The 15,779-nt window shown below is 26.6% G+C and overlaps 1 protein-coding gene across 1 annotated transcript in view; it reads left to right on the top strand.

Moving 5' to 3' along the window:
* igsf11 (immunoglobulin superfamily member 11) overlaps positions 1-15,779 on the top strand; it is a 103,527-nt gene that overhangs the window by 75,945 nt on the left and 11,803 nt on the right. Inside the window, 1 exon segment of the mRNA XM_051129937.1 lies at positions 8,391-8,554. Within this exon segment, the coding sequence (XP_050985894.1) occupies positions 8,391-8,554 (164 nt within the window).

Genomic DNA, 15,779 nt, shown 5'->3' with positions numbered 1-15,779 from the left:
AAAATGTTACAGTTTTATAAAAAATAAAATATAAAAAAGCAACAATAATATTACCAGTGTTACTTTTATAAAAAAGATTAAAATATAAAAAAGTAACAATAATATTAAAAATGTTACAGTTTTATAAAAAATGGTTAAAATATAAAAAGCAACAATATTAACAATGATACAGTTTTATAAAAAAGATTAAAATATAAAACACCAACAATATTAACAATATGTTAGTTTTATAAAAATATTAAAATATAAAAAAGCAACAATAACATTAACAATGGTACAGTTTTATAAAAGATGAAACTATAAAAAGCAACAATAATATTAACAAAATGTTACAGTTTTATAAAAAATTAAAGTATAAAAAGCAACAATAATATTAACAATGTTACAGTTTTATAAAATATTAAACTATAAAAAGCAGCAATATTAACAAAATGTTAGTTTTATAAAAAAGATTAAAATATAAAACACCAACAATAATATTAACAATATGTTAGTTTTATAAAAATTAAAATATAAATAAGCAACAATAACATTAACAATGTTACAGTTTTATAAAAGATTAAACTATAAAAAGCAACAATAATATTAACAAAATGTTACAGTTTTATAAAAGATTCAACTATAAAAAGCAACATCATTAACAATGTTTAACAACATGAACAAAATGCAGTAAAAATTATGTATTGAATTATTTTTACAATTTAAAATAGCTGTTTTCTATACTGAATCTGTTAAAATGTAATTTATTCCTGTGATCAAATTTTCAGCCTCATTACTCCAGTCTTCATTGTCACATGATCCTACAGAAATGTTTATGTTCTGTTGGTTTTGTCTATTTTTTCTTTCCTCTTCATGAGAGGAAGTGAACAGGTGGCTTCTTGCTATGATCAGCATCCTGTAAACATGGCCTGTGTGTGTGTGTAAATATGTGCCAGCGACCCTCTGAAGGGAGCATGAGGTTTCAGCATCACTTGAGCACACAGAGTGACTAAATATTGTGCAGAAATTTGTCATATGTCTAAGTTAAAGTGTTTTAAAGCTAGAAATGTCAACTTCTGTCTAAGCCAATGGAGTGAGTCTGGGGGTGGGGCTATTTGTTTGACTGACCAGTGGCGTAGATGGGTTTTAGTTTGCTGTCATTACCTTCAGTTTTAAAGAATCTCATTTTAGCAGTGAAATGTTAAAGACAAACGCACACAGCTGTCAGAATGATGGTGATTTATTTCTGTGCAGGTTGACAGACCTGCTGTTCATTTCAGACACATCAGAGGTTTGATTAAAGGTGTGCTGCATTTGTTCAGGACGTGTGAACTGATAAAGAAACACTGATGGTGACGTTTCCATCTGTCTGTGACTTTCAGTCAGCTTCAGTTCAACCTTTAACACACACACACACACACTTCAATCTGTCTCGAATGTGGTCCAGGGCAAACGGTGCCATTACAGAAGAAGCCCAGCTTGATTTGATTATTTATTTTTAGTATGTGCATCATTTTTTTTATTTGACCCGCATTTGTGGTTAGAGAAACTTAGCATACAAATGTTCTTTGCATTTATTCTTATTTTATGGTATATCTTATTTATTTATTTATTTATTTTGTCTATTTAAATTTATTCTTATTGTGTCTTGTTCTTTTATACTATTTTACCTTTTATTTATTTTATTTATTTTATTTTTACTTATTTTTATTTATTCTTGTTTTACATGTTATTATATTTTTCTTTTTATTCTTATTTTATCTTATTCATTTTTTTTTATTTTATTTATGTGCTTTTATTCTTGTTTTACATCTTACTTATATTGTTTTTATTTCATATCTTATTCTATTTTACATTTTATTTATTTTTATTCTTGTGTGCAATGTTATTCTTCTTACATAATTTTTATTTTTGTTTGCAGTCTTATTTCTATTTTATTCTATTTTATATTTTATTTATAGTATTGTTTTGCAACGTATTTATTTTTATTTTATATCTTATTGTATTTTACATTTATTTATTTTTATTCTTGTTTGCAATGTTATTCTTCTTACATCTGTATTTTATTTGTTCCATTTTACTTTTTTATTTAATATTTTTAAATTTTTTATATTTAAACTTTTATTTTATATCCCTTTTATTTATTTAAATAAATTCTTATTTTGCAGTTATTTAGATTTATTTATATTTTATCAAATTTATATTTGTTCTTATTTTCTGTTTTATTTATATTAACACTTATTTTTATTGTATATTATTTCATTCTGTTTTACATTTTATTTAGATTTCTTTGTAAAAAAAATTCTGAATAATTCTTGTTTTACATCTTATTTATAATTATTTCATGTCTTATTCTATTTTACATTTTATGTATTTTTATTCTTGTTTGCAATCTTATTCTTCTTACATAATTTTTATTTTTGGTTGCAGTCTTATTTCTATTTTATTCTATTTTACATTTATTTATATTATTGTTTTGCAACTTATTTATTTTTACTTTATATCTTGTTATATTTTACATTTTATTTACATTTATTTCATAGCATATTGTTTTTACATTTTATTTTTATTCTTGTTTGCAATCTTATTCTTCTTACATTTGGATTTTATTTATTTCATTTTACTTTTTTATTTAATATTTTAATATTTTCTTTTTTTTTTGTTTTAACTCTTATATCCCTTTTATTCTATTTTGCAATTTATTTAGATTTATTCATATTTTATCAAAATTATATTTATTATTATTTTCTATTTTAATTATATTAACACTTATTTTTATCTTATTTTATTTTATTCTGTTTTACATTTTATTTAGATTTATTTGTAAAATGTTTGTATTTATTTGTACATTCTTATTCTTCTTAAATAATTTTTATTTTTGTTTGTAATCTTATTTATATTTTATTCTATTTTACCATCTATATTTACTATTCTATCTGGTTTTTGAGATATTAAAAGTGTGCTTTGGTCTCTCAGACAAGACATGAAATGCACAAAAACCCAGAGCTTTGAAGTGTGTGTGTGTGTGTGTGTGTGTGTCCTGAGGCAGACTCACTTTGTTTGTTTGTGAAATATTAATTAGTAGTTTTATTCTGTTTTTCCAGTGGATCCTCACAGTCACTTCCTTCCTCTCTCATTTATTCCCAGACGGTGTGACGAATGAGTTTGTGTGTGCACGTTATGCTAAACTAAATTAATTAGTGATGTAAAATTTCTTCATGTCATAAATATCAATTTCTCGATGCAGATGAATTAAATTATCGTCATTGGAATGGATTATTTGGCTGTTATCTGTCTTCTTTCTGTTTAATTGCATGTGATTCGCTCAGATGAACTCCTCTGTGTGTCACAGCAATGAAGTGCCCGTCAAATGTCACATCATTTATGAAATTAGATTATCAGAAGCAGAATATGCAGATGATATTGTCTATGTTCACGATGTCAAATGTTCATTGCATTTATTCTTATTTATTCTGTTTTATACCTTATTTATATTTGTTCTAATTTTGTTCTATTTTACATAACAAAATTCTATTTTACATTATTCCTAATAGATCTTATTATTTTTTATTCTTATTTTGTATTTTAATTATATTAATGCTTATTTTATATCTTATTTACATTTTATTTATATTTATCTATAATTTATCTTATTTATATGTGTTCTTAGTTTATATTTTATTTATATAAACTCTTATTTTTATCTTATTCCACTTTACATTTTATTTATATTATTCTTAATTTGTTCTTTATTTGATATTTTATTCATTTTAACTCTTATTTTATATCTTATTTATTCTATTTTATGTTTTATTCATATTTATTCTTATTGTAGCCTATTTATATTTATTCTTAACTTATTTTATCTTATTTATTCTGTTTTACATTTTATGTATTTATTCTTGTTTTGTATTTTAGTTACGTTAACTCTGATTTTGTCTTATTTTATTTTACATTTTGTTTATTTATTATTGTTTTATATTTTATTTACATTAACTCTAATTTTATGTTTTATCCATTGCATTTATTCTTATTTTATATCTTATTTATTCTGTTTTATATCTTATTTATATTTGTTCTAATTTTATTCTGTTTTACATTTTATATATATGTTCCTGTTTTATATTTTATTTATATAAACTCTTATTTTCTAGCTTATTCTACTTTACATTGTATTTACATTTATTCCTAACTGAGCTTATTATTTTTTATTCTTATTTTATATTTTAATCATAGTAACTCTTATATTACATATTATTTATTCTATTTTATATTTTATTCTTATTTTATCTTATTTATATTTATTCTTAACTTATCTTATTTTATCTCATTTATTCTTGTGTTGTATTTTATTTACATTAACTCTAATTTTATATTTTATTTATTCTATTTTACTTATTTTTTCTTTTATATTTTATTTGTATTAGTTCATATTTTATATCTTATTTATTCAGATTTATTTCAGATTTTATATATATATATATTAAATTTTATTTTATATCTTATTTTTTATTATATTTATTCTTATTTTACATTTCACTTATTTATTCTTGTTTTATATTTTATTTATATTAATTCATATTTTATATTTATATTTTATTTTATGTTATTCTTGTTTTATATTTTATTTTATATTTTATTCTATTTTACATTTTATTTATATTTATTCTAATTTTTTCTTATTTAAATGTATTCTTATTATATATTTGAGATATTGCATTTTTTAGAAAGAGCATTTGAAACATAACTGAGTTTCATTCATAATTAGTTCTTGTAAGAGATGATCACAGATGATCTTGTCTGTGTTCATGATGTTGACAGTATTTTGTGCAGGTGCTTGAATTGTTCACTTTAACAAGAGACAAAGAGAGAGAGAAAGAGAGAGAGAGAGAGAGAGTCCATAAGAATGAGATGGATGGACAGATTCACCTCCTTCCTTCCTTTCTTCCTCTCTCTCTGTGTCTCTCTGGGGTGGGACTCCCCTGCATTAATAAACACAAACGTTGACATTAGTGGAGTGAAGGAGCGGAGCGGCTGCTCTCTCCCAAAGCCCTGCAGGAGTCTCCAGGCCCAGCGAGGTGACTTTCCCAGGCGAGCGATGGAGACGGGAGCTCCTCTCCATAAATACAGAAACACACTAAGCAGGTGTCAGAGTGCTCTTTTACTCCCGGCAGCCTGCGGAGAGACGGATGGTGTTTTTCTCAAGAGAAGTCGGGTAGAAACGCACTCGCACACACTGAAGAATACAGTACTCCTCACTGGATGAAGAGCACTGGGGCTATATATGGAAAAGAATACTATGACTATTCCTCTAGTATGCAGTGCATGAAAAAATACCCAGATGACCTTCTAAATGTCCCAAAATATGCCATTTGCAACAGAGCACACAGTGTGAGATACAGTATCCCACAATGCAGTGCACTTGGTGTGACCTTCCAGTGTAACAAATGAACTGTAGCAACATCAGCTACAGTTTAACATCAGTTTATTGACTCTTTGCTTGAGTAGACTGCGTTTTAAATGCATTTTTACACTAAATTAAATGTACAGAATATTTGTTGTTTGCATTTTTTATTTCAAGGGTGATTATTGGTGACTTTCCATTTCCAAACTGACAAATGAACAGCGATATCAGTACAATGTTAATGTTCAGTGATTTGATTGTTTGAGCAGACTGCATTTTTAATGCATGTTTACACTAAATAAAAAATGCAACAAAAAAGAAAAAACATATTTACATATTACATAAAAAATAATAATAATAATTTTTTTGGTTTTTTTTGCATTTATTCTTTTTATATTAAAGGTAATACTGGTAATTAATGTGACCTTCCATTTACTTTGTGACAAATGAACAGCCATGTCAGCTGCAATTTTAACTCAATTTATTGACTTAATTGCTTGATCAGACTGACTTTTCATTCCTTTTTTTACGTGCAGTTTTGCAATAGAAATTGAAAAAAGGCTTTTTTTGGTTGCATTTATCATTTTTATTTCAAAGTTGATACTAGTTGAACTACAATTTTAACATCAATTTATTGACTCACTGTTTGATCAGATTGACAAATGTTAATGAATTTTTACAGTAAACTAAAAAAAAATACTTTAATTTTTTAAAATAATCTAATATTTGTTTTAATCGTTTTATTCTATTTATTTATTTTTATTTATTTTATTTAGTTTGTTTTTTGTTTGTTTAGTTTTTGCATGTATCATTTTATTTTTATTTGTTTGATCAGACTGTCAGAAAGTTATACATTTTTACACTAATTTAAAAATTATTAAAATTAAAATACTTTTTTTAATAACCTAATATTTTTTAAATAATTTTATTTTATTTATTTTTAATATATTTTTTGCATTTATCATTTTTATTTCAAAGGTGATAATTGTCACCATTTACATTGTAAAAAATGAACTGTAAGTGTTATGTTAATGCTTTTTTACAGTAAATTAAAAAATATTTTACTTTTAATTTTTAAAATAATCAAATATTTTTAAAATAATTTATTCTATTTATTTTTATTTTATTTATTCATTTTTCTTTTTTATTTTATTATTTATTTATTTATTTTTTTGCATTTATCATTTTTATTTCAAAGGTGATAATTAATTTTACCATTTACATAGTAAGAAATGAACTGTGTTTTCAACCACAATTTTAACATCAATTTCTTGACTCATTATTTGATCAGACTGTCAAAAGTTAATGCATTTTTACACTAAATTAATACTTTAAATTTTTTTAATAATCTAATATTTTAAAAATAATTTATTCTGTTTATTTATTTTTTTATTTTTTTATTCATTTTATTTTATTTATTTTTTATTTATCATTTTTATTTCGAAGGTAATAATTAATGTGACCATTTACATAGTAAGAAATGAACTGTTATCATCAATTGTTTGATCAGTCAAACGTTTTTACACTAAATTAAAAAATATTTTACTGTTAATTTTTTAATAATATTATATTTTTTAAATAATTTTATTCTATTTATTTATTGCATTTATCATGATAATATAATTAGGCGATATAATTAATAAAGCAATGTAAAAAATATTTTTCTAGAATTTTAGTAAATGCATTTTAGTAAAATATTTTTTTTTTCAAAGGCGGTTAGTCTGAATTACACAGTGAGATCATGTGACTCTTGCATACTGCTCTTTTATGTAAACATTTGTCATTGGATACTGCATACAGTTTCAAATGCTGTTTTCTAAATAGCTGCATGTGTTTCAATCATAACTTGAAATGCATTTGATATGCACGAGTGATGCATAATAAATACTGTAAATGTCTGCTTTATTAGTATTCGTTAGAGAGGACTGCAAGTGTTTGATTTGACTGACAGAATGCAGCTGTAGTTGGTGGGCTGTATGAAACAGGATTACAACACAATCCACAGCACTGAGATTATGTGTGAGGATCCTTTGTGGATTCACTTTAGCTTGGCTGTAATTAGGATCTGTGAAATGCATTAGTTACGTTCAGAATGGAGTACTATATCCCAGAATGCAATGCACTCAATCTGACCTTCCGTTTCTCTTATAGAAATAGTTTCCCCAAAAATGAAAATATGATAAAAATGTCCTTCTGTTTTTTCATCAGATTGGAAGAAATGTTTTTAATGCATTACATCACTTGCTCACCAATGGATCATTTGCAGTGAATGGGTGCCGTCAGAATGAGTCACATAGATTTTGTCTTCTCATGGACTGGAGTGGATTACTTGTGAAATGTGGTGTTTTTATCATCTGTTTGGACTCTCATTATGACGGCACCCATTCACTTTGAACTTTTCCTTCAAGTAGTATACAGTGTCTCGTGTGCAGTATGTTGTTCCGTTCTTCCCAGTCACTGATGACTTGCAGCTGGTGAGGATCTGACTTTCTCCCACGTGATTGGCCGGATGATAATCATGTGATATTGTTAACGAGGCTCGGGAAACGCAAACCCGTTCATCTCTCCTAATTACGGGCATTGTGCCGTTCGTGCAGATGCTAATCCAATCAGATTCATGAATGAGGATGTTCTTTTTTAAAATAAACAATATAACCATAAATAGCATTAAATATATAACTGCACACCTGGTAAAATCACGTGTTTATAGATGATCTGTTTTGATTGTGTTTCATAATGAGCCTGAGTTTAAATAACACCCACAGACCTCTGAGGACGTAACCCAGTTTAAGAAATTTAATGTGTTTAGCTCATGCAAACATGAGATGTGAGTGTGTATCATTTGACATGGTGATTGCGTTTGACCTAATCACACCATCAAAACAGGATGTGACTTTGGTTTTACCCGCCTGGCGTTTCTACAATTGAGTGTATATTGTACCCTGCTGGCTGTGTTAGTTGTGTTTCATACAGTTGTTTGACTCATTCGTGTGTGTTTTTTCCTCAGTGTGTGTGCGAGCTCTCGAAGTGACGGTGAGTCAGAGCAGCGTTCAGGTGGCCAGAGGTCAGGCGGCCGTCCTGCCCTGTACGTTCACCACCAGCGCCGCCCTCAATAATCTCTACATCATATGGATGGTCACGCCGCTGGCCAACGCCAACCAGCCAGAGCAGGTGATTAAACAAACCACATACAGACACGCTGATCTTAAACACTCTCACATGCATTTGGCATCCATATTGTGCTAAATTTTGGAAACAATTTAGGAAAGTGCATATAGGATTATCCCAGCCAATGTGTTTATAGTAGACATGCAACTTTAAGCTTCGTAACTTAATATTTTTTCAGCTTAAAACATATTGCATCTGATTAATAACTTCTTAGCAGCATGCGAATGTGCAAAGATTTAAGTGTTTTACAGTGTTATCGTCATGCTTTTACTATATGTGACCCTGGACCACAAAACCAGTCATAAGTAGCACGGTTATGTTTGTAGCAATAGCCAACAATACACTGCACGGGTCAAAATTATTGATTTTTCTTTTATGCGTAAAATCATTAGGATATTACAGATCATGTTCCGTGAAGATATTTTGTACATTTCCTACCGTAAATATATCAAAACTTAATTTTTGATTAGTAATATGCATTGCTAAGAACTTCATTTGGACAACTTTAAAGGGGATTTTCTCAATATTTAGATTTTTTTGCACCATAAATCAATGGAAAGCTTATTTATTCAGCTTTCAGATGATGTATATTTGACTCTTTTAGAAAGAAAAAAAGACTGATTTTGTGGGCCAGGGTCACATATTAACCTCCATTTTGAACATTAAACAATTGAAAAATTATTTCAAAATTGGTGCGATTCGAGAAAAATATATTATGAATATTTGTGAAAAATGTTATTTGAATGTGTCATTGTGTGAAATTTATATGAAGATATAAAATGAGAATTACAGATGAGTTTTATTTAATTAAATTCCTTTGCACTTTGCGAATGCCAAAAGTTAATGCATTTTTACACAAAATGTAAAAAATTAATTAATTGCTTTTAATTTTTTAAAAACAATCTGATATTTTTAAAATAATTTATTATGTTTATTTTTATTTTATTTATTCATTTTTTATTTTATTTATTTACATTTTTTTGCATTTATCATTTTTATTTCAAAGGTGATAATTAATGTTTTGATTATCTTCACACATATCCAATGTCTTTTTCGTGTACTAAAAACTGTACTTTTTTTTTTTTTTTTTACATTTTTATGTGCTTCTTTCAATCCTGACCCGAATGTATTGGGAGGGTTAATTGGAAAATGAAAAGTGAGCATTGATATAATTAGGAATCTTTATAACACATTTCATTTTTTCATTAACCTTCATTTTGAACATTAAAAAATTGCGAAATTCTTTCAAAATTGGTGCAATGCAAGAAAAACATATTACGAATATTTGTGAGAAATTTTATATGAATATATCATTGTGTGAAAATATAAAAATATAAAATGAGAATTACCATTGACTTTTATTTAATTAAATTCCTTTGCACCTGTGACTTATGACTGCTCAAAACAGTCTAACTTTATGAAACTCACATATTAAAATGATTTCAAACAAAATATATTAATCTTACTTGCATAAACCTGGTCATTCAGATGAAAAAGATGAATTTTTCATGCTACAACAACTCCATAGGTGTACAAAAGGTCTAAATAACACCATGCGTAAAGCCTCACTTGATTCCCAGGTCAAAATTGACCTATAAATGTGTTGCTGTTTTATTTTTATGGTTATATTGCTTATATAAAAATGTTTTTTTGGGTTTTTGTTGTTTTTTTTTTTTTTTTACCTGCTTCTGGGTCAAAACTGACCTGAATGCATTGGGAGGGTTAATTGGAAACTGAAAAATGAGCACTGATATTATTAGGAATCTTTCTTTTTAACACATTAGTTTGCTTGAATGCAAGTACAAATATAGACGCTTTCATTGATTTGAAAGGGAATGGTGTAATTTTGTTGCTTGCAGTATGGATTGAGTGTTAACACAATCTTTTTCACATTTCATGGTTTCCAATTTTAGTCCATTAGTTTTTTTCCCTCTCAAGTCTCTCTTTCAAGACAGCATGTGACTGTAGTCTCCCTGTTGAGATTTTGCACCTTCGCTGTGTTCATTAACGGACTGAGAAAGCTGAAGAGAAGGGCAGAAATCATGAGCGTGTCGGTCAGATGCTGGGACGGAGCCAGTGATTCATTTACTTAAAACACAACCGTCATCTGACTTTGTGCACGGATGCAGTTCAGCGCCCCGTAAACACACACCAGAATGACCACAAACATTCCTATGTTTACTGCTGGATGATATATACTGAAATGGCAAATAAACAAATAAAATCAAGAGAAACTGCAAACCCAGGTCACGGCACCAGAAAATCACCATTATTATTTTCACAAGCTGTTCAAATGATTGTTTGTTTATGCTTGCTATGTTAGAATATAATCAAGCGGCGTGTTCATTAGTATCAGATTGAGACTTACCTCGTTGAGAATGGTCAATTACATGAGTGGAAAACTGCACAGTGTTGTTTGTAGCGTTTTTGTTCTTTTTCTGGAAGCTAATTAGAGATCAGCTCTGCAAGCTGTTTCGTACATCAAGTGTTTGCTGTTGTCATTATTCAGAGCTAGAGCTGATTTTGCACATAAAAGGTCAAGAATTCACACCTGAACACCTCAGTTAGCGCGGCTAAATGGTGCTAAAACCTGATTGGATCAGTAACATTTGAAGCCTTTTAAAAACAGCAAATGTAATCACACAATGCCTGAAATGAACGTTCACCAAATAACTTTAATTAATTCTAACAATGTTAGAATTATTATTATTATTATTATTATTGTTATATAACAATGCAATTACAATACTTGCATTTGAATATACATATTTGTATTTTAATTTATATAAAATAATAATAAATATTATAATAATTATTAATAATTATTATTATTTAAATAAATAATAAATAAATAATAATTATTTAAATAATAAAAAGATTATAATAATTTTTATTACAATAATTATATTATTATTATTATTATTATTATATTAAATAAAAAGATTATTATTAAATAGTATTAAATAAATATTATTACATTATTTTGTTTTTATCATTTGATTTTAACTACTACTACTAATAAAATGTAATTATTATTATTGACTAATATAATTATAATAATAATAGAAATAATAATAATTGTTTACATTATGAAACTATAAAAACTTAAATAAAGAAATATCACTAGGTATTTAATAAAAATAATAATAAATATTAACACTAATTAATTAATTATTATTATTATTTACTATTATATAATTCAATTACAATACTTTCATTTGAATATTAGTATTGTAAATAAATATTTATATTTTATTTATATAAAATAGTAATAATAAATATTATAATAATTATTAATAATTATTATTTAAATAAATAAAATAAATAGTAATAATAATAATGAATAATTATTTAAATAAAATAATTTTATTATAATAATTATTATATAGTTATAATTATATTAAATAAAATTATTATTGTTAAATAGTATTAGTATTAATAGTATTAATTAATAATAAAAAAATAATTGGTTACATTATGAAAATTAAAAAATAACGAAATATCACTACAGGTATTTATTAATAATAATAATAATTATAATAATAAAATATCAAATAAATATTAATAAAAAATATATTTTTTAATTGCAATGCAGATGCTTTTTTTGCAGACGCTAATTTGTTCGGCCTGTTTTTACACATACCATTTCATTGCTGGTAAAAAAAAAAAAAAAAAAAAAAAGTAGTTTACTGGCCATAAATAAAAGTATTTATGGCCAGTATATTTTCTCAAGTCACTGGCCATTGATAGATGTGGAAATGTTGTTGTAAGTTTCTCTCATAGTTATAAACAACGTTCTTCCAGTAACATTAATAGAATGTTCATTCAAAGTTACGTGGTCTTTAATAATTTTCTCAAAACATTAGTGCAAAAATGTTATTTATACATCATTCATGAAACTTTTTCGAAACATTGTCTAAATGTTTTTTAAATGTAACTACTTGTTTCGGAACATTCAGAGAATATTCAAAAGTAACATTCACAGTAACAAAGTAACACTGTAACAAAATGATAAAATGGAATGTTTCCTTAACATTCATAGAACCAAGAAAAAATGTTTTTAAAAAACTGGATGTTTTGAAATGGGTACAGTAGCAATTATTCCTAGGAGATATTTCTGTTAGCTGGGAAATTGATGTACACTTGGGTTGGTTTGTGATGCACTAAAGTTCACATGCTGCAAACTCTTCTTGCTGTCCAGTTCTTCCTGTTTGCTGTACCTGCTCTGTGCACACACACAAATCAGCGCACTGCCCTCTGGGTAACGCACACAAGTTAAAGCACACGCGTGTGGCTCGACCTCAGACATAAGCGGCATGGGCTTTTGTAGGGTTTCAAATGCAGAGCGCAGGTTTATCGCCTCATCCTTTGATTCCATCTGATTTATTTTCATGAATGACTGCAGGCCAAACCCCATTCACCTGCTACCCACACACACTCTCTCTCTCTCTCTCTCTCTCTCTCTCTCTCTATCTCATACCTGTGTGTGTGTGACTCTGTGAAGATAACCTGAACACACAGACGCACCTATACTTACCTGTCTGTAACTCTGTATGTGACTTAAACGCGCACACACACACACACCTGCCTCCAACTGTTTTAACATAACATGCACAACAAACGAATCTTCTGCACTAATTAACCCAGAGCTGCACAGGCCAGGACACAACAGCTGCTCGTTACACAAGCACAAAACACACACACACACACACCATAAATATATAACCGCTCATGCATCTGACCAATTCAAAAGACATTATAGTATTTCTAATCCACTTCATCAGTTTACACTATTATCTCATTAGCATTTTCTTTTCTTTTTTTTTTCTTTTCAGAAAATTAGTTGCTAAACAGTGTTATTTATATGCTATAGTAATTTAGTATTTTGAATTATTATTTTTAATTTTCCATTTTATTTTTTAAAAAAATATTTTATTTCTAGTCCACTCCATGTTTTTTATTTAAAAAATATATATATATTTTTTTTAGTGTTTTTTTATTTTATTTTATTTTTAGTTCAGCAGTTTCCACTATTATTTAATTAGCATAATTACATGCTAAACAGTGTTGTTTTAATATTATAGTATTCATTAATATTTTTTATAAGCTTTTATTGTTATAATTTTTGCTTTAATTTTAATGTTAATGAAAAATAATATAAGTATTTTTAAAAGACAATATTAAGTAATATAATTATTGATTAATATTTATTTTAATAATTGATCATTTGGAAAATAAAATGCATCCTTATTTGATCTTGTTTATACTTAATAACAATCGCTTTTTAACATCAGACATCAACATTGGCTGTATTATTGTGGATGATTCATCAGTGCACATTATTCTAAAGAAAATTAAAACATTTTCAGTGTTGTTATTATTACCATTAACTAAAATTACAATTATAAAAAAAAAAAAAAACATTACTTGACATTAAATAAATATTATCTGAAATAAAATAAGATTTATTTCAAATAATTTCATTACTTTAAATAAAATAAATAATATCTGAAATAGAATATATTAAAAAACTCAAACTCAAGCCAAGGCAAGATTTCTCATTTTTATTTAGTTTAAATTGAAGTACTAAAATAATAAAATTAATTAATTAAAACGTAAAACAATTAAAAACATTACAAAGTAATAAAAAAATGCAAACAAAAATACTAAAATTATCTGAAACTTTATTAACTAAAATTAAGATGAAAATATATATATTAAATATAATATATATATATATATATATATATATATATATATTAACAAAAACTATAGTAGTATATCAGTTATACCAAAATAACCTCCTCTCATAAATGTGTGGCTTTTCATGGCATAATTAACACTTGTTATTAATTATTAATAATTTTTTCTGATTTGTTTTTTTTTTTTCAGCTTTTTAGCTTTCTAGTCCACTTCATGTTTAATTTTAAGTAATATTTTTATGTGATTTATTTTTATTTTATTCAACTTTTCACATTTTTTGTTTTAATTTATTGTTAGTTCAGCAGTTTCCACTGTTATCTAATTAGCATTATTAGATGCTAAACAGTGTTATTTTATATTATAGTATTCATTAATATTTTAAATTAGCTTTTATTTTTATAATTTTAGCTTTAATTTTAAAATTGAAGTTTTAGTACTTTTGTTATGTGCTTAACAGAAAAAAAAATATAGAAATATTTTAAAATATATATATAAACTAAAATTGTGTTAATTTCATTTTTTGTTTAATTATTTAAATGATCATTAATTTATTTTTTATTGCAGTTTTAATCGTTTTAGTTATTCAACTTAAACTTAATTATTTCAGTTAATTGCCAAGGAAACATTTAATTTTTGTAAAAGTCTAATATTTATATATTATTTTAGCTTTATTTCAAATATTAAAAATGTTTTTTTCAGTGGTTTTTATAACTAATGCATACTAATAACTACTGCAAGTGTTTTAATGGTTTCCTTTTGACTTTCTTTGATCAGATTTGCAGAAATTAAGACATTTTTTGCAAAAATGGATTTAAAATGCATATTAATAAATATTTATTCCCATAATCAATGTCGTTATTTTTTGCAGTAAATTGCAGTGCATACATGGATTTTTTTCATGCCGTATCCCAGCATGCTCAGCGTTTCATATAGGTGAGGGATTTATAGTGGCGTGTCTTTAGCATATGTCGAGCTTATCATAAAGACACATGCTATCAACCCATCTGACCTGCTTCTGATCAGATCACGATCTCTTCACGTCCGTCTGTGTTTGCTGTAAATCTTCTGCTTTCAGCAGCAGATTAAGACGTACAGCAGATGTATGTGTGTATACAGGTTCAACGCCAAATCCTTTGTGCCTTGTTCATTTGCAGGTTCAGCCAGTGCATGCATTTCTTCCTAGTAAATCTATTTAGCAGATTTTATTAATAAGCATACTTTATTCTGTCACATTTATGCATGTTTCATGTAACAAACGTGTTATAAAGTGACTGAATCAGTGAAGATACTGCAGTCAATAATAGAGAAGTCTATCTGCTGAATGGGGGGCGGAGCAGAGGAGATGTTAAGGGGAGGGGCTTAATGATTGGCAGCTCATGATGTGGCCAGAGCCAAGTCAGTTCTTAGCGCTGATGACCATCTGTACACAGCTGATGACCTCCTTTCATCTCACAGCAAACCAGCGTGTGGAAATCTGCTTGGTTTTCACTCTTCAGTGTTATTTTAGTATCATTAAGATACTGTT

Source organism: Labeo rohita, chromosome 15 (assembly GCF_022985175.1).
Source record: "Labeo rohita strain BAU-BD-2019 chromosome 15, IGBB_LRoh.1.0, whole genome shotgun sequence".
Lineage (NCBI taxonomy): Eukaryota > Metazoa > Chordata > Actinopteri > Cypriniformes > Cyprinidae > Labeo > Labeo rohita.
The sequence above is the reverse complement of the archived record's forward strand: the minus strand, read 5'-3'. Positions and strand labels throughout refer to the sequence as shown.